Genomic DNA, 27,999 nt, shown 5'->3' with positions numbered 1-27,999 from the left:
TTATATATGCGTGCAAATATGACTATTACATGTATATAATAATTATATAAAAAGTATTGTGTTATACAATATATTGTTGAAACACTAAACCAAAATATGTTTTTATTATAGAAAGATATTTTATAGAAATTTTAAAAAGTCAGTTTAGAGGACGCAAGTGTGAAGTATTTGTATATATGTAGATACGATTCTCAAAATAAAACAAATTTATCCATTTTAATAGAGATAACACAGAACTAAATCCAATTCATTTTAAAGTATTCCATCGAATCAATTCCTTACACTTTTGATAGCTTTGTTAGGTCAAGTGACTTTTGAGTATAATAATCAAATAGTCAATGGAATCAATATTTAACTTTTAATAAACTATTTTTATTTTAGAGCAGTGATTTCTGAAGTTGTAGGGAAAAAAGTATTTTTTACAACAGTATATTTGATCTATGGAATGCCATTTTTTTTAAAAATATATAACCAATACTTAGTAGCGGTTAACATGTGATATAGATCCATTAAAAATGTGAGGCAGCAATAAAAAAAACAAAACATGTGTTAATGAAAACAGAGTCACATCTGGGTCGCTTTCCAAGAAACACATAGAAGTTGGGTTTACAGTCAGGGCTCTGCCCTTAAATTGTTAGGCTCATTAGAAGCTTCTTAAGGTGCCAGCACCACAAAAATCCAATAAATAGCACGCAAAAAGAAAAGGTTAACACTCCGATTTAGCTAAGCTTTAGGCAATCAGCGGTCCTTTTACAGAACTCTATAGAGGGATGCTGATTGCTTAATGGCGGTCAGTACCTCTCCTACGACTCATAGAAAGGTATCCATTTACAGCTCTAACAACTGCATTTCATAAAACTGCGCCACCAGAGTAGTTGCCGTTAACTGAGATAAGTTGTAAAGAAAATTTAAAAAAGGTTAAATCATAAACAGTTATCGTTAATTATATTATATGTATTATTATTATCACAAAAAAAAATATTTTAATTTAAAATCTGGTTATCAGCTAACGAACATTTGGGATTTTGCATCTTTATTAAAAAACATAGCAATAATCCTAGTATACTAACACTCAAAAGATATTTCACGATTAGCATTTGAGATTTATTATCTGACCGTTCTCTTTCGAAGTTGGAGAGTATATTTTATCTGCCGGCCAACTCAAAGAGACTGCAGTAATTGGACCATGCACTACACTCTCTGAAGTCTTAAGAGAGAGAGAGTCGATTATGTAAAGAATCTGAAGTGTTGGTTACAATCAATATATAAATCGGAAATCTCTGCTCTAGATTTATTTGGGATTATGTAGTCCAAATATAAGGAAGAACAAACTCGATGTATGTATATAAAATTATTTGCCATTATGAATTCATTCAACGTTGGCTGTCAAAGAACACATACTGTCTTTCGTTGAGCCCACATCAATGACAGTAGAAGCGTCATTATCGTCATCCTTAGAACTGATAACGTCACTGTCAAAAGTCGGCGTGATGTCGTCAGTCAAATCGTCATCTATCTCAGTAAGAGTAGAGATAGTCTCAGTCTGCATGTCATAATCAGTGACACAATCTTCACTGGTAGTCATCTCTGCAGCCGTGTGCAGAGTGCCAGTCTCCGTGGAATATCTAGAATCTCTACTGTCCTCAGAGCTCAAGGGGTTCACCCTGCTGTTGGAAATCGTAGAAGCTGCGTTGTCTTCGCAGACTGTGTGATATTCGCTTGAGGCCAGATCTGGTGACATATCGCAAGGATCGTTTTCACTTATAGGAAACGAAGAGTTGAGGTCCAAGCTGGCTGGAGGCTTTTGGTAAGAGCGCCTCGGATGAGGCGAAGTGCTGGCAGATCTGGTCTTCTCATTGATATCTCGACATCTCGCTCTTCTAGTGTAAATGGTGTCGGAAGCATTGGAACTTCTTCTGTATATAAAAAAATAATATTTTAAATTTAAAAAAAGTGTTTATATTTTAAGATTTATATTTTACGTAGCTCATTCATATTTATAACATAACTCATAAACAATTAAGAATAGAAAATTAAGATACACAATCATGCAAAATTAAAAAAAAATGGTGATTTGATTCGATTTACTGTCTAATTATGTTAATAAATCTTTGCTCTAGTATGCTGTGTTTTTTAGTATATTTTTAAGTTATGTATTGTTACGCTAAAAAGCAACCTAAGCATTGCATCGCAAAAAGATATTCGTAAAGTGAAAATATGAGACAAAAGTAGAAATAAGATATTTTGTTTGCATGTAGCATATTTTATAAGTATGTGTCAATTCTGCTCCACGAGTGATCTGCTTCTTATGTAAAAAACTACTACTGATATTACCAATTGTTTCTGTTTATGACAAAGACTTTGAAAATTGGCAAAATATAGGAATTTTTAAGCAAATATAAGTGACGTTCATGATTTAGAAAAAATCAAAAGTTATCCATTGTTATTAAAATCAAACAAATGTTTTTATAGGTGTTTCACGATCACAAAGTTTTATTAAGCATTGCGTCCATAATCGTCCATAATTAGTATCTAAAGCTTGCGTGAGATGAGTGCAGATGCAAGACTTCTAAGACGTTGGAATTAAGAAATTCGTTTCTAGGTTCACCAAATGATGGTCATGTTAAAAAAATTAGTAACGAGGTATTCCATAATTACTATAAGTTAATTATAAGTTTGGTATCTCTACTTTTCAAATAACACTAACATACTTATTTTAATCTATTTTTCCTTGAATAAAAATAATTTTAATGAAAAATAAATATATTTTAAATAATATTCATGCGTATTTTAATTATTATCATTGACATGATTATATTTATTTAATAAATGTATTTCTTGTTTATTATACTAATAATTTAATATTAATTTAAGAATTATTTACATGCGTAAAAATAAGAGTAAATAAGGAATATAGTCAACCCCCATATAACATGATCTGAACACATAAAAAAATATATTTTTTAGTGTTATATTGGGATTGACCTTATATTTACATGTATAAAAAATAAAATAAAATAACAAACACACAGAAGTACTCAATCTTCTACCTGTAATCGCTTACTGCGCTTCCAGTACTGTCTTGTGTGGACATTCTTTGGCAACTTGGTAGACGAGGACTGCATGAGTGTGTGTCGCGATTTCTTTCTGTGTTTTGTGCTAATATAGTAAAAATAAAGCGAAAGAATGCTGAGGCAAAGGAGATTCTTACACGAGAACATCGATATAACCTAGAGAATTAATTTTTAAATTAAAAATAGTAGCAACCGCTTCGCTGCTTTTGCATTATTTCACATTAAAATTAAGTGTCAGGTAAAATAGGAACAAGAGTAATAATTTATTTTTTGCCACAAAAATAAAATTTATTTTAGAGTAGTGTGACTTATCAGTCACTGAGACGCTAAGTGGATCTTTTCGTATATGGTAATTTTATTGTACAAGTTATATACAAATATGCCGTTAATGTCGAATGCGGAATACTCCTGTCGAGTCCGAATTGCGTACTCATTGAAGTGGTATTGAAGTAGTAACTAAAGAGCAAATATTAGTGCCTCTCAAAGTGCTTGTCAAAATCAGTATTGTTAAGCATTACTTCAATAATGTATTTCTCCCGGGTGCTCCTTATAAACGAAACCATTATAGTTGCTTTCATATGGTCGTGAAAATTCCCTAATAAGCTTAATTAGGGCTCAAATAAAAAATATGTAGGATCTTCTTTAATGTTATTTTAAGAATCAAATAATTATTATTTAGATAAAAATAATTTTTTAAACAATGTTTAGTCGTTATTTTTATTTTTATTGCAAATCTATATTTATTTCACAGAATATCACACATTTTACAGCTATTTAATTTTTGATTTTTCTTCAGATTAGAACTGTTTATACGAGAAAATAACTAACTTGATTTAAACATTTAAAAATGTCTTGATTTTACATAACATTTTTGTTTTTATATCGATAGCAAAGTTATCCATATTGAAGCGCTTTCATGCATCAGTAATTACCTTCCTTTAAGTCATTGCTATTTATTGTTTTGAGTGTGTTTTTTGAAAATAATTCACAATAGGAGGCAAGGTCAAAGTAGATGTATCAAGCCAGTGGCGTAGCTAGGATATGTGCCGCCCGGGAAAATCCTTGAAATTGCCGCCCCCTACCCATACATTTTTTTGCAGGGTCATAAAATCAGCATTTCTTAAAGCTCTTGCTATTCGTAGATTTACATAAATTTTAGTTTATTCAGAGTTAAGAACCACACTAGACAATTCCATCGCGAATATGCCGCCCCCAAGCAAGTGCCGCCCGGGGCGGCCCACCCTCTCCGCTCCCCATAGCTACGCCACTGCATCAAGCTGGTTTTGGTACATGTGTTTTGAATTTTTTTAATGTAAAATATATTTTAATTATAATAAACTAAATAAATAAGACATACGATTACACACGATTGTTTATTTTGTCAAAAGAAAAGTGTTTTGTGTTTAGAAAAAAATCTATGATCTCTAAAATCTTAACCAATAAAAAATATAAATTCTTTATCTTTGTGGCAATTTTTTTTAATCCTGTTATTGTTTTCCTATTATTTAACATATGTTATATATGCAAATATATTATAAACATTAAAAATTATTAATTTTGAAAATAAGTAGCAGTAGCACAATTTACAAATCGGCAAAATATAACTAACTTCCATTTTCCTTTAACGTTATAAATATATTATTATTATTATTTTTAAAGTCCAAAATTTAATTCTCTAAAGCATCGCACGTTACTCAGCAAGCATATGTACAAAGCTCCCCGAGGCGCTAACTCAACACGTTGTTTATGTGCACATAAACAGTTTTGCAACAACGCGTTAAAGTATATAAATCATGACGAAATTATTTTTTGCACGTGCTGTGTTCGTCAGTTAGCGTCTCTTTCATGTCAAGCTTTGCTGTATAGTAAGGAATTTTAAATATATACTGAATGTATGTATATATTATAGATTTTTTGATATGTATAAAATAACAATACTCTATCTTGTATTTTATCGCCTGATCGATAAATATATATACAATAAAAGGAATAGGTATAAAGTTTTGTGGACATACCGTGGTGCTCTTCGTCGTCTATGATTTGTTTCTGTCTAGCTAGCATGTGTTTCCTGGCAGTGTCCGATCTGGCTGTCAGGGAACGCATTACTGAACGGTTTGTCCTTGGTGTTGTCCTTGAGCGGTCACGGACACGAAGGGTCACAGGGCCGTCGGTGGGCAAGTGCAAGTCCATTGCCATTGATCCTTGGGAACCCGCCAGTGATTCTCTGCTGTATCTGTATCAATAAAAGTAAAATTTGAGTTGGGTGAAGTAAGAGGTTTTTAATTTATAAGGTACTTCTTCATATAAACTATAGTACAAAAACTCGCTGTCAAAAGTGTCATATACACACCCTTACACATTGAAATGGCATAAGGTGCTCTCGGGGAGCAACATGTTTTTAGGAATAAATTGCTGAGATTCTTTTTGATACTTCCTGTTTTCAAATAAGAAAGTAGTATTTAAACATCTGCTTTTTAAATCAACCATTAAAAAAATCGCGATTTAACCAAAATGTGATATGAAAACCTCCATAAATATAAATCGTCATAAGCTACTAACCAAATACATATACGACATGAGTTATTATACATTAAAATAAAATACATTTTGTGATTAATAATCATTTTAAAAGTTTTATTTATTTCAAATTAATTATATAGCGTTTTTTCGTAACATTATAATTATTTATTAAATTAACGCATTCAAAGCTAAAAAACAGTGGTCAAAACAACTGTATGGTAACCACAGAATAAAGAATATAACGATAGTTGACAAAAGTGGGAATAGTAAAGCGACGAGGTGGAAAGTAAAATATAGAGTCGAGTCGAGTCGAGTCGAGCTCTACTCTTCGGAAAGCTAAAAATATATTTTTTAACATTTTTCTATGATATCAATAAAAATATACAATTAAATTACAATGCAATATTTTTTTATTCGATTAAATTTTCTTTGTATATTTAAAAAAAAAAAATAGTTTCTAACATAAATAAATACGTATTATTTTTTGTGGCGTTTTCAGAAATATATGGTCCAGACCTTTATTAAAAAAAAAAAAATATTTGGCAAAATCCTTTGTGAAGGCGGGGTATGGATTACGGAAGCGCAAGCAACCAAAAACACTGAACTTCAAACGCTTCGTCTCAAAATTCATCTGAGATGTTTTCAGGTTGGACTACAACTAAGAGAAGCCCGACTCAACTCAGACAAGCAAAGATCACAGAAACCACCGCTTCTCTCTTTGCATCCCTTGATCTAGCTTGACGTCTAGAATTTAGAGAAAACTCAGTTTCGAAACGCCTGAATTAAACAACAAGCTTTGTCCTACAAACTTAACGATTTGACCAAAAAATAAAAATATGGCATATAAAATATTTTTGTAATAATAATAAAATTGAAAAAATATAAACACTAAAATAAAATTGCTCAAAAGAAGTGTAAAAATAGCAACAAATAAAAATAATTTATTATTATACTATTAATGTTTATATATATGTATTATATGAGTGTTATTTTTGTGTCCACTATTTCAAAAAAACTACTCGGCTTATTAAAAAAATAACTATCGTAATTTTAAAAATTCACAAGTTTAAAAAAAAACAGATTTAAAATTTTAATAAAAACAATTTCTGAACACAATTTGGTTTATAGCATAAGACAACTAACTTATCGATTAAAACATGTGACTGTTAAGTAAAAAAATAAAATGTACCTATATATTAAAAGATTAATCTGATTTTAGCAATGTTATACAGTTGAATATCTTTATATATATATTTATAAAGAAGTAAACTGAATACAGAAGTGGAAATAAAAGATAAGAGAATTAAACGAAAGAATGTTTATATATGGAAATGGAACCAACTCGAGAAAAGTAGGTAGTGTATCGTATAATAGAAAAGTACCATCAGAAAGGGAAAGTTAAGATAAAAAGGGATTGAATAAATAAAGGGTTTGAGCATTTTAGTGCTTAATTTGATACTACATACAACACACGTATCACAAGGTCTGAATATAAATGATATAAATCGTAAAACAGACTTTGTTCTGTTATCTATTGCCGAACAACTTAATACTTATAGCAATCAATTTGATTAATAATATATTAATGCTAAAACATTTTTATATATATATTTATATATGTATATATTAAATAAAATTTAATCTTTATGAAGTTTTTAAAAATACAAAAAAATTATATACCTGACACTCCTGACATGACATTCATCAACCGAGAGGGCTTGTCTTGGAAGAATAGCTGGATTCAGAAGAGCACATCCTGATCGAAGTGCCGGTTTCTTTTGTGGTACACGAAGAGGCACTGGTGCGACTTTCCTACCATTGCCTCCTAAATTAGGCACCGATCCGCACCTCAAAATGCTTCTTTTAGGATTGGCTGGAGATAGACTACCAACAGCTAGCAATGGTCTTTGAGATGTAGTCCGATGACTTGGTTCAATGACACGATTCTCGCTGAAAATTATGGTGAAAATTATATGTTCATTACAGAATTGTTTATATATTATGCGATTAGGCTGTACCTGAGATGGTGTGAGAATTGCAAGAAGGCAGCTGTTAAGGCTCTCCTGTCGGCTGACGAAGGAGAAGAGCGAAATACGCCAAGATGATGATCCCAACGGGTGGGTCCAGTTTGGGATGCTGCACTTCTTCTGGCTGCTGCTGTTTGTCTGGTTTGAATGGTAGTTATAGTGCCTTTTAGTCTTGCTGGCATGACCTTAGCAGCTGAATCCCTGGCTTCGAAAGTCATCACACATGCAGCTACTACTATGAAACCTTAAACAAATATTCATGATTACTAATATTAAGTAGAATTATATTAGGTGAAAATTTTTGTACGTAAATTTGTTAAAAGAATATCTTGGATTTTAATTAAGTTGCCACTTTAAAATTCAGAGTAAATAATTTGTAATCATAAACTTAAAAGTTTTGATGGTACCATAAAGCTAGGGCAAAAATATTTTTATTTAGAAAACTAAAAATATTGTAAATTTAAGACGCAATATAAGGTGAAAATAAATATTGTTACAATAAATGTTTTTTATTTTAGCTAATTTATTTTTTACAGATTTTAAATTGAAAATTAATCGTGATTGTGGCGGCTGACATGTGTCATACAGACGAGAAAATATAATAGTGGCAAATGTCTTCAATACATATAAATTACATCTCAAACCCTTTGACAGAAGGGACAAACTAAAACTACCGGTTTCAACAGCAGTATTAGGATGCTCTCAAGTACGATCCCCAGAAGTCTTAAAGAGTCTGTGCTCTAATAGCATCTGCAGAGGCCACAATACCACACAGAGAATATCGACTTAATTCTGCCTTAAGTATATAATATAGCTCTGTGAAAGGTTTCTAATCCGTGTCCTAACATATTGCTGCGCTGCAGAGAGCCTGCCTTTGCAACAGAGGACATACATCACAGCGTATGTTTTAAGGATGGGATAGCGTAGTCCGTAACGTCTCAGACTAGTAACTCTGAGGTTGCGGGTTCAAGCCCCGCAGAGGCACTCGAATTTTTATTTATAAAAAATGCGCTATTATTTAAAACCCAGCCCTAGCTGCAGTGACATTTATTAGTTATAAATTATATTACACATAATAATTTTCAATTATTATTATAGATCTCACCGATTCCCAGACTTTTAGTCTGGTGGTTAATACCTACTTGTAGGAATTCATTATATCTGATGGACCTACTCAGTTGGTACAGATTTACCTAGTTGCAACGTATTGGGCTTACACCTGTTAGGTTACAACAGAATATTTAATAAAAAAAATTTCACTGTTCTTTACTATATATAATACAGCTAACTTTAATGTGTTTTTCAACAGCTGATGGTTGAAACTTACTTTTGAAAAAAATATGCAAAAAACCTATCTTTTATTTAAAAGTAAAAATTTAATTCATGCCATTTAATTATAAAAAATAGAAATTCGGCAAGTGAATCAAAGTTTTATTTGTCATCACTGTGTGAAATATTTTAACAGCGTAAGTCGCAAAGTTCACGTTATAAATTACAAAAGATTGAAATATCCGTCAACTTGAGAGAAGATTACCCATGCATTTGGTTTGGCATGTTTATCAGTTCAATCTTTTGTTTTAAAAAAATCAACATTTTTTATTGGTTGTCTCATTGAAATGATCGAACGATAAAGTTTACCATTGATTGGGTCATGAATATAAATGCAAAAATGCAGGCAATCACTTGTTCTTCTAAATACATCCTCTTATACACTTCGTTTAAGAACTCTTTTAAGACCTTCTCAGAGACTTATTTTACTGGTATTCACATTTTAACATCCATTTCAGAGTTCTAGGCATCCGAATTTTTGATTGCACTATAACCAAGAGGAGGTCGAATCAACTTCAGACCAACGAAGATCGCAGAAGCCGCCGCTTCTCTTTTTAGATATACTAGTCCAGATTTGCTCCTAAAATCCATAGCAAACATATTTCAGAGACCCTTGAAGTCTTCGGATCAAATCATTTCATAATCTTTGTACAATACACTTTGTCTTAACATAATAAATTATGACATGTCTGTTTGGCATCAAGTTGAAAATGAATAATTAAAATAAACATTTTCCTTACTAGAATCGATTTTTGCTGTTACAAAAAATAATATTCTAAATTATAATATGTTCTTACAGCATCTGTATTATTTTAACTTGTAGATATGATGAAATTGACAACATTTAGTGTCAACTTTAATAACGTATGTCTATTTTATCTTTGCGATATTATCATTGAATTTTACATAATATAGAATATTTTCACGTAGTTTTATCTATAGGTATGCCTAGTTCAAAGATATTGAAAGCAGGAACAAAAAGAGAGATTTATTATTACAGGTACATACCTCCTACACCCATTACGATTGGTCCAGCGTAAGATAAATTGTTGAGATGAAAGCCTCTAGATTCGTTTTTCACTCTCACGGAAACATTTCCGCGTAGTTCTTGCCCTATAGATAGATGGTCGGCATAATATCCTAAAAAGTATTTAAAACAACTGTATTAAAAATATATTTATTTTATAAGTTGGCCCAAAAAATATGAACGCATATTTAAACAATTATCTGTTAATTTTCTTTTCTTTTACAAATAAACCCGCAAATAAATCAAACGAACGACAAGTGGTATAAATTTCTAATTATTGATCTGAAAGACCTGGTGTCGAATTCTAATAAAAATCTTAAAATATATTGTAAGAAAATATAAAATAAAGACATATAAAATTTAATATTTATAACACAATATTAATAAAATATAATAACCACCTATCAATAATGATTATTTATATAATAAATATGTAAGTCATGACTGATGTAATTTTAGATGTCATATATAATAATAATTAAGGGCGGTACTTTTTTTGAGCCAAGCCTGCACAAAGAGTTTATATAATAGAACGTATAGCTTGATATTACCTATAGTAGCCATTGCAGCTCCCAACACCATTAGAAGTAATCCTAAAGAAAGCGCTCTGCAGGCGTGCCAGAGGCACTTTGAAGTCACTTTACCTCGAACCACCTGGGTTTTAAAAAATACACGTTAAGAAAATAAAAATGATGAATGTTCTCATTATATATTTCATACACGCTATGTTTTAAGATTTTTCTGTCGCGTTTCATTTGAATAATTTTCCACACGAAAAGGGTTGACTTTCGACAGATTTTTCGGTAATATGATATTTTTTCGGGTTCACTGAGAAACATTATTGTATAAAATAATAAAATTTGTTATATAACTTATTATATAAATATTAAAATGAGCGTGAAGCGAGACTATTTTTCATAAAATTTCTACGTAAATAATAAAATATTCATAAGTCGTAAAAATTCAGTGGCGCACGTGCGCGCAAGTCTAATTATATTTTTCGATAACAAGTTTACTTTGTTTTGTGTGTTTGCTTTTGAGGGTGTGTATTATAATATTTAAGGGTAATGAGGCAGTTTAAAGTTTGCGTATTGTGCTTTGAGTACTTTACAAATTACATGATAAAAAAGTTTTTTGTGTAATTATTTTTTTACCTCACGTTTTCAAAAACATTTTTGTAAATTAAATACCCCTGAGAATTAACTTTTTTACTATTTATAAATTCTTGGTTTTATGCATAAAGAGTTGAATATTAAAAAGAATGATTTAGCTGTAGAATTAGGTAGCATTTTTATAATATATTTTGAATAACTTGAATAAAAAATATTAAAATGCTTATTGTGGCACTGGATGGCATTAGCGTGAGGAGAGTTTGCAAGCGCAAAAACTCTGGTACTCAAGAATAAGGAAAGGAAAATACAAAATATGTTAAACGTAAATTAAATACATCAATCAGTATGAAGTTTCATCACTACTTTGCGGCATTGAATTTTTGCGGCTTGCCCCCATAAACCCAGGGCAATTGTCTTGACCTCACGATCACTCGGCGGTCTGTTACAAGGGTCCGATGCGGGATCGGATAATCGCTATGAATGAGATTTGACCTTTAGGGTCAGCCCTGCGGCTGTGTGTGTATATATGTATGTATAATAGTACAAGTAACAGCTGTCGCTTATTAATTTCCTCAGGGTTTATGAGCCGACCTGAACGTTCCAAGTAGCCCCGGACGCCGGGTGGGCCCTTCGCACGGGTCCTTGTACGCAGGGCTTGCGGCGAGCGGTCCATTGGGAGCCCAGCCGCGCGCCAGCGTGCATGGCCGTTTAGTCGCCTCAGACGGTGGCACTACTTTTCACCTGAAAAATTAAAAAAATAATAATAGAGTTTCAAGTGTTACAAGTTGTTTTTACGGTGCTTTTTAAACTTTAAGAGGTTGTAAAATGTAACGCTTCGTACGTGTTTGCATTGTTTAAGCTTGAATTTTCAGCAATGACATTGAAAACGTGCAGATTCTTTTCAACTCTTGACTAATGAAAGCTGTCAATCTGTGTCAATCGATTTATTTATTACGCAAAAAATAAGAGGGCAGTGACGAGAATATTCTAGATGACATGAAAGTTATTGAATGGAAGTAATAGGTGAACATTTTCTTTCACTTATCATAACTCATTTTATAAACTTTCATGGCACAATAATTTTTAACAGTACTCAATCCAAAACTATTGTATAGTTTACGAGCATTTTTTGTTTCTTTATCTTCAATTTAATACTTTAAAGAAAATATTTGACATATATAACCAGCCCAAAATAAAAATATAATAATAAAACCGAATCTAATGCCACCAAAATATAATATGAATCGCACTTTAAAAACAAAAAAACAATTATTTCCTAGAAATCTAATATAATACTTCAGTAATAAGTATAAATCAAATTATTATATTTATTTAATAAAAGAAAAAAAATCAATTATGGTGATACTAATATACAATTTAAATACATTAATATTAAATTAGTATATAAAATAGATTTTGCAAAAAAAATTGTAATAATAATCTAATTCTAAAGAGTTATCTTAAACATATAATTGATACGATAACCTTTAATGGGTTTTATAAAGGTTCATAATGTACAATATTTTTTTAAATATTACATATTAGCTTTTGGGCTATTGGCGATTTGAGATTTTGGATTCGAGCAATCGGTCATTTCGGATTTCGACCGTCAGACCATCGGTTTTTGGGATTTAGACCCAAACCCACATACGATATATGGTTATACATATGTAATGTTTAGTTGGATAACACTGTATTGTATACACATTTTTAATGATAAGCTGATTAATATCTAACATTTAATAAAATAGGTATCAATTAGCCCAAAAAACACGGTCAACACATTTTAATAATAAAGTATACATGAAAATAATTTAATTTTATCTACAAATAAATATTTTATAAAATACGCATATATTATTTTTTATGTAAATACAATAAAATTTTAAGCTCTGAGCTTAAAATATAATAAACAGAAGAGAAAAATATTAAATAAAATCTTGTGCGCATGCGCAGTTATTGTCAAGTACGTACTAAATAATTGTTTTGTTCATTTTATATTAAATTAAGCTTTTAAGTAACAAATTATTCGTTTTTAAAGGATTTTAAGCTTTTACGTTAATTTTGCGAAAAACCTTTATTTACCATTTTCCGACCCTTTTTATACATATTTCATGTCACGTGATATGTTTATGTCTCCCCCATAGGACTTCCTGACGTAAACATCTTTTTTATAATATTATATTACATTTTTAAGTTATATAATGCGATTTTACGATTCTGGGAAGTATCTGATGTCACCGAATATTAAATTAGTAAATAAAATTCGGTTTAGTGCCTCAAAGATGGCGGAGAGCTTAATAAAGTAAAACGGTTATTATCAAACAAGTTGGTTTTGGAAACTTTTTGACACTTCCTTTGACGACGATATTAAAAAAACCTTGTACACATATTAAAATATATACTATGAAGGATACGTACATATAAAAGTATATGTTTAATATTGGACAACATTCAGATGAAAAATAATTTATTATTGTATGCAACAAATTTAATAAATTCATAAAGACATTAAAATGTAATTTGCGCATTTAAATGTAGCCTTAATGGTAAAGTGACAGCTTCTGCCAACTTTTCTCGTAATTCTAATTAATGTGACATTTTCGCTCGAGTTTCAAATTTACTTTGGTTTCACTCGAGTGTTTTTGATCAATTTGATAGACGTCAGAAATATTTAATTTAGCATGCAATTCAAGAAAAGTATAACATATAGAACTGTTATATTTATTCAATGTAAATAAAAATATACAAACTATATTATGGGTTTATTTGCAAGCATTAAAAAGTTACAGTTTATGAGAAAATTTTAATCACTTTGCGAAAACACATTTATTTAATGTTATACATTATAAATAATATCTTCGCAGAAGATAATTTTCATTTTGGCAAATGAAAATATATTGTAGTGTAGGATTAAAATTATCTAAAAGGGTCTTTCATCGAAATCATAAAGTAGGTCACCCCTCATTTAATATATATAATATGTATGTATGATATAATTTTGATGTCGAGATGAGTACTCGATATTGATTTTAGGCTTACAACACGTCAATGGGTTTTAAGGTTTTAACCGATTCAGCAACATGTCAGATTGAGAAGATGTATTGAAGACAGGCTCTTAAAGAATGATCGATCTAATCTACAATATACGAGAGCTTCTCAAACAATGTTCTTTATACCCATATAATACTCGTGTATAAAATACAAAGTGCTCCGCGTGTACCTATACCATTTAGATTTATTTTTAATTAAAATATTTTGTACTTTTATTACTTTTGTTTGTTAAAATACACAAAATATTTTTATTTTTTATATCTATTATGAGTATGTATGTAAAAAAACAGTATGTATACGCAGGACCACCGAGAGCGAACATGGGCCTTGGGAAAACCATGATTCCGGGCCTAATGACAAAATTGATATTGTATATATTTTTTAGCATCGAAGTTTTGTGAACAGAAGTTGACCCAATAAATATAAAAATAAATATATTTTCTAAAATAATATTTTAATTAGGCATTAAAAATTTTTAAAAATATCTACTTATAATATTTACTTGATAATTATTCGTGTTTTATTTGCTGCTCATTGTTACCATTTAGTGAATTTCCAGTCCAGGTCAAAAGCAATAAAATCGTACCATTGCTGTAAAAACGCTCTATTATCAAGCATTTATAGTAAATTTTTATAAAAATATTACAAGTGAGAATCGAATAAAGTACATTTAAACCAAATTCTGCCCAATAGGAGAGCGCAAAAAACAATTATCCCTTCTCAGAAGTCAAAAATCCACGTCAAAAGCAATAAAATCATGCTCAAAATTCGGTTTGAATATGCTTTGATCAGCTCTCTTATATTAGAAAGATAGCTATCATATTTTTAAAACATAGTGTAATATCGAAATGCAGACAAACTATGGAGCAATATGTGAGATGCGATGTCTCTCTGTACAATTTTCTTCTGCTTATTTCCCCTTGAGAAATCAATGGGCTTAGTTTGTATTTTGAACTTTTGAACATTGAAAGTTCTAAAACTATAATTATTTTTAAAACTTTCATTAAATTGGGTTTGGGTTTAAACAGCAAATAGATGTTTCGCAACTATCAAATTTTTTTCATAGACATTTTAGCTGAAATGAGCTGAATTTTAATTAGGCTAGTAGAAATATATATATCTACTGGTGAAAATGTATTTGAATTTTACTAGTGAAAATATAACTTTACCAAAAAGTACACATTCTATGTAACATTAATGTATCGGATGTAAATAAATACTGATGTAAATATATATATTACTATATATAGAAAATATGAAATCATATAATTTTACTAGCACCTGCTAAACAATTTATATTTTCACTGATAAGATTATATATCTACTAGTAAAAATGTATTCCAATAAAATTTTACTGAAAATACATATTTAAGAAATATTTTCGGGATAGATTTGAGACTATTTTTTCTAGATTTTCTTCTAGGAATAACCACATGAAACTAAATGTATTATTTCTTTATTTTACTGTAATAAATCCAGTTGGTAATGCTGAAATAGATAGCTCTCAAACTGACTGTGTTAACGCAAATACAGTGTAGACAGATAGTAGTAGAACTGAAAGTCATTTTCTGTATTTTTTAAATGTTTACAAGAATAGGAAACAAGTAGTAGATTTAAAAGGCTTGTGGAAATAAACGTATTTATTGTTTTGTGAAGATTTATTTTTAATATTGTGAATCTAATGATGCTGCATATATGTTTAATAAGCCCTGTTATAATTAAGTTGCTCGATAAATTTTACTTCTTTTTAATATTTGTCCTGATTTATACTGTTATTTTGCTTATAAATACGTTTTGTAATGCAATTCAACGCATCCCATAATAAATGCGGTCGATTGCGAATAACTCTGCGGTCAATTGGTCACTTACAATAAAAGCACTGATTGAAATTTTCTGTTATAAACTTGCATAACACATTGAGAAGCAAAATTTTTATTCCTAGCTACTTTTGAGAATATATATTTATTATATTTTATCTTTTTATTGATTAATGCAGAAAATTGCTTTTTCAGAACCATAGATTATTTTTTCACGAACTAAAAATACCATTGTATAGTGTAAAAAACGATTTAGCTTAGGCAGCAAATAGTAGAGGGCCGTTCTATTTTTTAATTCCATAAAAACAAAACTAGGATTGTGGCAACCATTTGCAATTAAAAGGTGACGTAAAAAAGTTTTTTCACAAATTGATAAAGTCATCTACCGGGTGGTCTTTGTAACCTGATGATTACATTTAAAAGGTCATAGTTGCCACTAATATATCACTTTTCAGACGCCATTTTAATGAACCGTGTTTTAAAATGTGTTGCTTAGAGTACAAGTCTGTTTTTGTATTGATTGGTAACTGAAGATTAAAAATGGGTTGTTTACAAAAATATACAATTAAAAATACATTGAGCTATACCTGAGCAACTATATCTTTGCTTCTGATATATTTATATTTACATCTACTTTTGTTAAAGGATTAATCTTAAGTGTCAATATATTAACTATTTTTTTGATAACGTAAAAGTAATTTTTTTTGAGTGCTTAGGTGGAAAACTTTTGGCAAAAACCTTCTATTGACCTGTTATTAACATTTTTGAGCTTGCTTATTAGCTATATATATAATAAAAGCTACTTGTTTTTTGAACCATAATTAAAGATATAATGATCCTTTACTCTTTTATTAAAATAAAAATAATTATAATTGACAATAGTTTATAAAAAAACTAATGCAACTGCTCTTCAGAGATACTTAAAAAAATAATAATTAAGCATGTGTGTTGTGCATGCTTTACCTCGACTATGTGAAAGCGAATTTCAGGCACTCCCTAAACTAACGCTCGTTTGTCACTCACAAAACAGACAAACGAGCATTACATTTACAGCTCGCATGTTGATAGTATAATCGGACACGTGTTCCTTAAAAAGCTTATTTGTATATTTGCAAGGCAAGCATTTGGTATTTTATTAGCATAGCTTTCTGAGGAAAGAGTTGGCTTCTCCTTTTTATTATTTGTACATAAATAAGTAAAATATTCTAGATTGCCATAATACATCAGTTAAAATTAAATGGGATTCGAACAAACACAAAGCGCGAAAAAGTTTTTGGAATGGAAAATAAATTTTCATTTTAGTCCGAAGGGGTGTAATAATAAATTTGCACTATTCGCGCGGGACGCGATTCCCTCGGTTTTATTTTCGTGTAGTTTGCTGAAATGTAATGTTCGTGAACAAATAAAAATCAGTTACCGAGAGAAAATGGCGATCGTATACACTCTGGATATTTTATATTTGCCTTATTGTAGTACACTGTGATAATACAGCGCTTTAGAAAAAAATATCGTTTTCATCATCGAGAATTCTGGAAAACAAGTTTATTGTTTACGTGTACAAGGGTTGCTTACTGGTTAAATTATTATGTTTAGGACAAAGAGAAAACAATGTAAGATCTTCTTAAGAGTGTAATGAATAAAGTTTTTTTTATTATATTATAGTCTAATGCTTTTAATTTGAAATTTGATTTATTGCTTGTTAAGCTATTTATCAATTTTTTTATTAGAAAAGTTAGTGATAGATTTAATTTAATAAATTAGTTTTTATGTATAACATATATTAAAAAAGATAGATGTTAATTAAGATAAATTAAAGATCACATAAATAATAATGATTATATAATATATAATACGTAGTTCGATCTCAATTATCTTAAGCTCCATTACAATTATTTATGTTTAAGTTTATAATACTTACACAGATTAATAAATGGTAGACTATTTATTTTATTAAAATATTTAGTTAATATTTCATTATTTATTTATCGAAATAAAAAATTAAATATTAATTAGGTATCTTAATATAATAAGTAATATATCATTTAATAATCTGTGTAAGTATTATTAATAAAACATATATCATAGTTATATATTTTAATTTATGTATACCATTTAATTTATATTTATGTAAATAATTACTTTAATGAATGTATATGTATTATATTAAAACAACATTTAGAAACCGCTAATATGTTATAGCTTTTACATATTAAAAGTTTTCGTACATGAGTGTAATAAAACTAAAAGTTTTAAGCTATGCAAAAGTTAAAAGCTTTACTTTCATCTGTATTTAATGTTATACAAAATTCCTTTAAAATGCCCTCAACAATATCGAAATGACTTAAAAATTTTTTGTATAATATATAAACTGTTATTAACAGTTTCTATTTTTTAATGGCATTATTATGTTTATGAGATATACAAACAATTCTAGACTTGTAAAAAATTAGTAACACTGCTGTTTATACTAGTGTAAACGTGACGTGGCAGTTGTTCAAAAGCCTTTTTAGTAGCATTGTTGTGAGTATTGTTTAAAATGACCGTTTAAATTCCTAAACTCACCGAGATTAAAGCTTATTAAGTAATCTGTTTCTTTTGAATGAAAGAAGAAAAAAAATGGTTTATTTGAACCAGAAAAAATAAACAAGTGGAAGGCTATTCATTAGTACAGATAAACTCATACAAATAATTGAATAATAAAAGTGTTTTATTTACTTTATAATTACAATGGTTATATGCAAAATAGTTTAGTGTCTAAAACTAATATTTATAAAATATCTATGAAACGATTTAATTATCAGAATCTAGAATGTTCGTTGTCATAAAAAGCACGAGACTTTTTTGTTACTACAGTTAAATAATTTACTAAATATATTGAGGTCTAAGATTAATTCATCAATGTGAGGTGAAGTGCTATAAAAATATAATATAAACCTTCTTTATATTTACAATATCAATATAAGACTTTGCTCAATAGAGTAATTAATTTATTTGTATCAAATGGATCTTTTAATAAAAAAACTTTTTCTTATTAGCGTAAATAAACGATATTGCGTTTTTGGGTGGACGTTAATTTTCGGTCCATTAACAGTTTCAAAAAACTTTTATGAAAACCGAGAAATATAATGAAACAAGTGCACAAAAAGCAGTGCCAAATACAAAGTAATTCAGTGCGAAAACAAACAGGTTACAAGCATTCCTGGATTAATTTTCCATAGAATGACGACGTTGCAATTTAACCAATTTCTAATTAACGTTAAACGTTTAAATAAGGTACGTAGTAGACTAGTCTTTTTAAACCGTTTTTATTTGGTACTTTTTGGTACTTTTGAGTTTCATATTTTTTACAATTTTATGGTCTGTTAGTTTGGAAGATCAACAAAATAATTAGCTATTTTTCTGATTGTACTGAAAATTTGGAATAAGTTTGTGAAATATCAAAATTAGAAAAAGCCTTTACCATGTGTTCTAAGAACAAAATTTTATAATTTTTTTTAGCACATTATATTTAGTTATTGAATTTTTATTTTTTAATTTATTTTTGTACTTATTTTATTTTAGCACTACGGTATCATAATTTTAAAAAATTGTTGTGATTTTTGTTCTTCCGATTTTTCATCGAAGGTATCTTGATACATTTTTTGTGGATATGCGATATTAATAGAATTCGTAATAAAATTATAAAGAAATAATTGCATTATCAAATATTTTCATCTACAGTTAAGTTATATTTAAAGAAAATATTCTTATGATACAGAAATCAGTGCTAAAGTTAGGAGAATTCTACACGGATTTATGTCTTTGGTTTAAAAGTGCCAGCGTCGGAGCGTTGACATTACAAAGACATATTTTCACCCCTTAAAATTTAATATTCATTGGAAAAGTATTTTTAGGTATTTAATTAAGAGATCCACTCTTTTTATTTATTGCTTTTTAAATGAATATATTTTGCTGGATCAGCCTGTATTTTTGTACGGCAAAAAATATGATGGACTACGCGATTTTTCAGCGGGATAAAAAAACTCATTTTACACTCCAGTCGAGCCCTTCAAGAAAAACCACGTCCGTGTCATCCATTAAACTCTCATCATTTATCTCGATGGCATTTTTTTCGGAATGGAGCATTGTTGTCCGAGGAGGGCACTGATTCTTACTGGGATAAATGGAGCGTAGTTAAGCCGTCTTGGGGGCGGAAAAATACCACAGGAGAATAATTCAGGCTTACGACGGTGTTTCTATATTATGGCGGGTTTTTATCGCCACCATTATTCAGAGATTCATGCGTGACGGCGTACAGCGCGGCAGGCGTCGAGTTACGCTTCAAGTGCCACGTTAAATCAGCGCTAACAGCTCTATTTAAATTATAGACCTAATTTATAATTGAAGGAAAATTAAAAGAAGCGAGGAAAGCAGCTAATGATTTTTCCTATTCTTTCAATAATGCAATTTTGTAATATAACTTTTTTTAAGGTTAAGTAATCCTCTCTAATATGTTATTTTACTTTAATTCTTAATTTTTATTTATTTGCTTTATCGATTGAACCACTATTCTAATAAATTATGCTGTTAAGTCATAAAAATAACAGTTCAGCTGGTGATCGCTTAAGAAGAAATCGGTTTCTTCGTTAAAATAGGATACAGCAAAACAATTTTTTTAACAGCTGAAGTCCCAAAGTGCTCACTATTCTTCTGTAATTAGTCGTATCCCCGAAAAGGGCCGGACAAATAAATCTTCCACGGATATAAATACAGGAACGCTCGGAACTTTTTCTCAGATATCTTGTCTGAGACTTTTTTATAGATACATTAGATACATCTAATTTGGACTACAACTAAAAGGAGACCTGAAGATCGCAAAAACTACCTAACAGATGCTGGCAAAAAACTACTAAAATGAACAAAATTGGTGTAAAAACAACAATGGATTACAAAAGAAATCCCTAAACTAATAGTAGAAAACGGGAACTTCAAATTTAAGTTTAACAATAACGCAAATAGATGAGTTAATTCGAAAATAAATTAGAAAACCAAAAAAAAAGTGGATGTCCACCGAACGCAAAAAGATTTTTAAAAACATGACGTTTATAATATACATAATAACTCACTAGGAATTACCAAAAATAAAACATCACCTATATATAAAAAAATAAAAATGACAAATTTATTCCTAAATTAGTTAAGTCTTAGTATAGCGAAGCTCACGGGACCGAAGAAAAAATTTCGTTATACTGAAAATTCGTTATATTGAATGTGAGAAAGCTGATATATTTTTAATTACCATATTACTACAGCATAAAAATAACCTTTTCTATTTTTAAGGATAGTGTAATGAACCTAATAAAATTTGCTTAAAAAATGTTTTTCAAAAAAAGTTTGGTGGTCGGCGGAAGACTTGTGAACACATCCAGCACACACTAAGTCAAGGACGAACTGAATTCGGAGAAATATTGTGTCAAGTTGTAACGTTATTTTTAAATTCGGATCAAAATATTTCGTTATACTGAGATCAATATTCGTTACAATGAAAACACTTTGTATAAAAAATTTTCGGGAACAAATTAATGATTCATTATACTGAGAATTTCGTTATTTCGGTATTCGTTACAAGGAGATTTTACTGTATACAGAAACGCTTAGCTTAAATTCACATTAATTTCTCTGCTTAAAAAGCCAAATGAAAAGTAGTGCCGATAATGTGGAACTAGCTGATTCCCATGGTAAAAATATTCTTTTAAATTATTCACAATAGAATATGCATTTAGTATAAAAATGGCATGAGTGATAATCAGTTTGGTATCAGAAATGTCTTGAGAACAAGAAAAATCTATTAAATGTAAACATTTTAAGGATGTTAATGTGGACGTGTACTTTGTTTAGTATTAGTTTACCATACTAATCTTCTATAAATACCAAAAGATAAATGAATAAATTAAAATGACATCAGCATTATTTAAGTTAAACATTCAATTTTAAAGCTAAGACTAAATTCAGTGAGATGTCAAAATAAGTCGCGGTGTACGACAGGGATGCATCTTATGACCTTTGCTATTTAACATCTACTCTGAATTAATATTTCAAGAAGCTCTAGATGAAAATGATCTGGGAAAATAGGAAAATAGTGAACCATTGAATTACATAAGATGATACAGTAATACTTTCAGTTAACGTCATAGACTTTCAAACACTGATAAAAATAAACTGGTTCAGCATTCGTAACATTAAACTAAAAATTGAAATAAAAATAAAAATATATCAATATATTTTAATGGCACTTGTAGTTGTTGTGAAAAAATAGAAAATAGGAAATATTTATACATATAAAAACTGATTATTGTCCAAATAGATAGATTTCATTTAAATAAAATATACGAAAAAGATAAATTATTATATTGCAAATGTCCAATTAATACATTGAAAAGTAAATACCTATATACATGAGTAAATAATTACATAAGAAAATAACATTTTTGTTTCACACACTCAATCACAAAAAGAAACACTTCGTAACAGTGAGTTAATTACTTTACTGTACCCTCGGTTAGGTCTGACTCACATTTCAATGCCATATACGATTGAAGTATATTTTTTTTAGCCAACCTTCTACTTGATTTTGCTTGTCAAATTACCACAAATGCTTAATTATTTCTCGCAACATATTTTTTATTATTGTATCAACACAGCCAATTAATTATAAAAATATTTTTCTATTTACAATATAAAAAAATATTGTTCATTGCGACAAGCATTAACTATTACTTTGTTGTACAATATAATGTATAGAAATCTAAAATCTCGATATTTTTATTAAATTATGCTAATAGCTGTGAAATAATTATAAAATTAAATAAAGGGCACATTATGTAAGTAAGATCCTTCATGAAAGCAATTTTCTTACCGCTTTACAAAGAATGCCTTTAAATATAGATATAAAGGGTTAGCGCTAAGGTCTGCAATTTTATACTGAAGGCATTACACGAACAAGAATTTATGTGAGCCGTAATATAGAAAATTTCATTAATTTTTTTAGTATCAATACAAATACAAAGTTTAGATTAAATTGTTTAAAACAGATTTTAAAAATATACATGTTAAGTTATATATACGATTTATTTTCTATACGATCGATACTAATGTGAAAGGACAGAGTAACCGGGTAATTTGAAAAGTTTCAACATCCCAATTTCACGGAAGATATCTCCGATGACAAGATTCTGCTTTTTTAATAAAGTGGAACCAAATGAAGAAAATAAAACTTTCGCAATTCTCCTCCAGAGTTTTGTACGAAAGGTTATATACACACGCAAAAACGTTCAATTTTATTTATATAATAGTATAGTAAGCTCTTTTATTACTGATAAATATAGATATAATGTAAATACACATTTTAATGGAGTCGTTAATTTCAATGAAAGTAATGATGTTACTTGTTTGCTAGTTTTATATGCCATAAACAATTTAAACTTTCCTTTGATATTCAGGCGTTTAATGAAGGTTTGAATACACATTTTTCGTGATTCTGTTGCAAGGTACGTTTCTTCTGATTAAAAGAGATTCAATATAAGATTGAATCTCCATTTTAATACATTAGGGAGCTATATCTTAATATAGAAACTTGTTTTCAAAATACGTAAAATTAAATAAGTTAAATTTAATGTTTTCTATAATTAAAATATATATATATTATATTTAGAGGTTTTAAAAAAATGTAGTAATTTTCTATATATAAAATTATATTTTTTTATGCTGTTGCTATATTGGTATCTTTAACCAGCTAGATAGATAAATGGTATAAGTATCTGATTATTAATCTAAAAGACTAGGGTTCAAATCGCACATGGACATGGGTGTTTTTTTTTAAATTTATACTGATAAACTATACAAAAATAACAATATAATATTGATCTCTAAAGCACATCTATCAAAAAAAATTATATAAAAATTTATAATTAAATTATTTATCATACTTAATACGCAGATAGTAAAGCGTATGAAGGCACAGTTGTTAAAAATTGAATCCTTAATTAAACATTATGAAAAAGACCAGATTTCAAATAGCTTTTTCAGCTATATATAGACCTCAATTAAACAAATTCAATATTCGAAATTCAAAAAAATATTAGGAAGCAGATTTTTTATTGGAGGTAACCAAAATGTAAATTTTTTAAACTATTTTTTTTAAAACTAAAGGTATGCAACTAAATTTATCAATAAAGGATAACAACATGCAAACCTACCTCGCAACTGACCGAAGAAGGAAACCAGATCTGATGGACTTCGGAATACCAAAAGGAAGACCAACTTAAAGGATTACAGCTAAATCTTGTCTTGATCTGTCATCAGGCAGCTCCCCGATAATATTTACGATAAATACTTAAGTTGGATAAGAGAAAAGCCCCCATTCTTACACAATAAAAAACAGACTGGGAATATTTTTTCTTAAATAATTCGAAACAAAAGAATAAATTGTAACCCTTGATTTAAAAAACGCTATACCTTTATTTTAATAAAAAGAGTGAATTTTTAGTTAACAAATGAACTTTATTTAGCTCAAAAAACATTTAAAATAAAATCCTTAAAAATAGAAGATCAGAAATAGAAGTGTTGAAAGAATTTAAATGAAAAAATACGCGTTCTATTCACAACAAGCCTAAATTAAATAAATTTATATTATAACATAAAAACCAATAAGCAAAAAAAAGAACAAGGAAATCCAAGAATACCTAGAGAGCTTAACCATTGCAGTTGCCACATATTACACACTTTAGAAGGCAGCAAAAATAAGTAAACTTCAATAATTTTCTCTACAAATCAGACTTAACAATAAAATATGGATAAGAGATGACAAAGAAAAAGTTATTTGGCGATCATTTATATGATACGCTTAAACCCTTGCCAAAAGTAAATTATTGAAAGAATTACATAAATTTTTGATTTTTTTGTATACCATTGCAAAAAAAATCTCATTAAGTGAAGTAAAATATATAATTGTAAACGACATCAAAACATGAAGTCACCAGGATATGACCTAATAAGAGGCAACGATTCAAAAGAATTACCGGGGTACGTCATTAGACTAATGAACATACTATTTAACACTGTAATTATATGTATATTTAATGAATACCTCCATTAAATATATAATACATATAATGATAAAAGATATACGTATATTTAAAGGAGACCTCAAGTGGAAGGTTTCCTACATGATGTTTTTTTATCTTGGTGTCTAGCCACTCAAGAAGGAAGAACAATATAAAATATATGCTTATTGTCTCTAGACAGCTTGGGAGATCTGTGATTATTATATAAATATAATTTCGATAGATTATCACAGATTAGGTTTACATAGATTTTTCTAATCTCGCAGTATGAATATCGCGATGATCAATTAAAATCGAGCTAGGTGGTACATATTAGGTATTGAAAATTCTCTAATAATAAACTGCTTTAGCTCATATTTAATATGCATTTAACAAAAAAAATATCAAATTTATTTATTTATGTGAATTATTAGCTCGAAAAGTTTGAAATCAAACAGTTATTTAAAAGCAAATTTTATTACAAAAAAGACAATCTGATTAATGTTTAACACTCACTGATTGTTTATATTATTAATTCAGAATACCTATTTTCTTACCAGGTAAGTATTTAAAAGGTGAAAAAACAAATTTGTTTTGTGATAAATAGGTTAATATTCTATTAAATTACAAAAATATTTATTTAAAAGTCTCAAATATAAATTTTAAGAAGTATTTTATTATGTATATTTAATTTTTTAAATTAAGCACCTAAATATTAGATAAAAAAATACTGTGATAATTAAAGCAATTTCAATATATTTTAAATGTCTCTGAAATATGTACAACTATATTTAATATTTTATAATCACATTTATACTATTCGATTTATAAAATTGTATATGTTCAATAGATAAAAACACTACTATAAAGAAATCTCACAATTTTATTAATACACTATTTCATGGTCTAATAAAATCAATAATGTCATCTTTATGCCAAAAAAATGCTTTACAGTATATTTTTTCTCATTTGCAACACAGATACCCATATTTTCAATACAGATAAAATTTATTACTAAATTTTTATTCATACGATTGTAATCAAAAATACGTTTAGAATATAAAGGGGAAACTTAAAAAATGAATGTTACTACTTATTAGATTACGGATCTATTGACTCGTTTGCCTAGCAAATAAAAGGAACAAACTTTTTTCTTAAATAAGGTTTAAAAATATAGGAAAAAAAACAGTACAAAATAAATTGAGATAATATATTTGTATTATATACTTTATAATATACTATAATATATTTTTTGGCAAAATGATTTAGTGAACAGCTTATAATGGAGCTTATAATTTTTACGGTTAATAGCAAAACTTTTTTTGCGTTGTCGTGGGACTCTTTTTTGTAAGTATAATTTTGTGTAAAATTTAATAGGTGGTGACAAACCTTTTTTTCACAAAAGTAGAAATCCCAGATTTTTACCTAAAAGTTTATTAGTGCATATAAATTTTCACCTTAAAAAATTGGTGCATAATTTCTTACTTTTCATTCATAGTATTGTATAAAAAAATATTAATTGTGATTGGATCGCTTTAGCAAGGAAATAGTCAACAAGACATGCTAATCATTTTAAAGAAATAATATACTAAATGACCTGAATAAAATATTAGCTATTCTAGAATGTATTTATTTCTTTGTGCATTGTTTTAATAAAAACTCATTAATATTATTTTTGTTTCGTAATAGGGTGCATAACCTAATAGGAAGCTTTAGGAAGAGGTTTCACATAGATGACAAATCCAAATGTTATTCGAGTTTTTTTTGCTAATATTACGAATAATATTCACATATATATACAATAGATTCATTTATAAGATTATATTTAGAAATTATAGATTTTAATTGAACGTAAGATAAAAATTAAAAATTTTAAGTTGAATTTTTTTACATATTAGTAATTGTGGACTCAATGTTATAAACGCTTGTAAATAAAAAATAGTGTCTGACTAAACTGTGGACCAATTTACCATTTATTTAAATTTGAAATTTCAGTTATTTTTATTTTATTTTACGTCTTTAAATTTATATTCTAGAATTGAATTTGTTCTATGTTACTCTTTAAGGTTCCAGAAATATTATCAAGATATAAAAAATAATACCCTCCAAAGATCGCCCTAAATATTTTATACACTTTATATGGGCAGTAAAGCGATTTAGAATTTTTTAGAAGACCTGTATTTTGCCGATTATAGCCTTGCGGGCCACGATTGCCACTTATTTTTTATCAGTGGGTCGCATGTTTGAAGAGGAGCATTTGAATATGTAAAATAAACCTGATGTTTCAATTAAACTTTTATATAAAAAGCTGTGAGGTGTGTTAGGTTGAAAAGCTTATTTTTTTTTCAATTCATAATACCAGGAAATTCATTTAAAGGGCATGAAGCTTGTAGACACTTCACTGAATAATGGCTTGTTTAATCATTTATTTAGTCATGCAATGCAAGTTTTTCACAATATTGAGAGTATATCGGTTTAAAATTTTATATAATCTACTCACACAAAATTATAGTAAAAACCGCGTAGTGCTAATATTTCTAAAAAGTAAGGTAACAACACGTTTCAAAATTCTAAAATATTTTTTTATAGTAATAGGTTTCCGGATATTGTTTATTAATTATTATTATCATTTTTTACGATAAATCTTTTTCGCTATTTGATATTAAATTATAATAAAGTGGGCGTTTATCTCAACTTAAGCAATTCAAACGCTTCATACAAAACATTATTCTCTATATACACATGTGAAAATTATATTACTATTATAGCGTAAGATAGAATAAACAAACCTGTTAATCCATTATCAACACGTACAGTGTTAAAACAATGATGCACGCTTTTATGCGTTAGCAAATAAACAACATAGATTCACTTATTTGTTGCTATCATGTCATTTTTATCACAGTTTCCTGAAATTCTATTCTACGTTGTCAACAGTATTCGCTTTTTAGATTAACAC

General features: G+C 28.7%; 1 protein-coding gene across 1 annotated transcript; it reads right to left on the bottom strand.

The window, feature by feature from the left end:
* Window positions 1–398: 398 nt before the first annotated feature.
* On the bottom strand, window positions 399–27,999 carry LOC148226058 (uncharacterized). The gene is made up of 9 exons (XM_088203342.1): window positions 27,830–27,999; window positions 11,681–11,830; window positions 10,529–10,631; window positions 9,959–10,090; window positions 7,613–7,865; window positions 7,275–7,544; window positions 5,090–5,307; window positions 3,051–3,159; window positions 399–1,916 (listed from the first exon to the last, which is right to left on the bottom strand). The coding sequence occupies exons 2-9, from the start codon at window positions 11,789–11,791 to the stop codon at window positions 1,370–1,372; spliced, it is 1,743 nt and encodes a 580-aa protein (XP_088059468.1). The 5' UTR covers window positions 11,792–11,830; window positions 27,830–27,999; the 3' UTR covers window positions 399–1,369.

Source organism: Plectrocnemia conspersa, unplaced genomic scaffold (genome assembly GCF_051122295.1).
Source record: "Plectrocnemia conspersa isolate PC_06_02 unplaced genomic scaffold, ASM5112229v1 ptg000014l, whole genome shotgun sequence".
In the NCBI taxonomy this organism is placed as follows: domain Eukaryota; kingdom Metazoa; phylum Arthropoda; class Insecta; order Trichoptera; family Polycentropodidae; genus Plectrocnemia; species Plectrocnemia conspersa.
This window is presented reverse-complemented; position numbering and strand designations above follow the sequence as displayed.

Bases quoted from the DNA above. Each gene is read 5' to 3' on its own strand.
- LOC148226058 (XM_088203342.1), bottom strand. From the start codon at position 11,791: ATGCACGCTGGCGCGCGGCTGGGCTCCCAATGGACCGCTCGCCGCAAG. The intron at 7,545-7,612 runs GTACAGCCTAAT...CATAATTTTCAG, and splicing joins CAATTCTCACACCATCTCAG to CGAGAATCGTGTCATTGAAC. The intron at 5,308-7,274 runs GTATATAATTTT...TTATTGATACAG, and splicing joins TGTCATGTCAGGAGTGTCAG to ATACAGCAGAGAATCACTGG.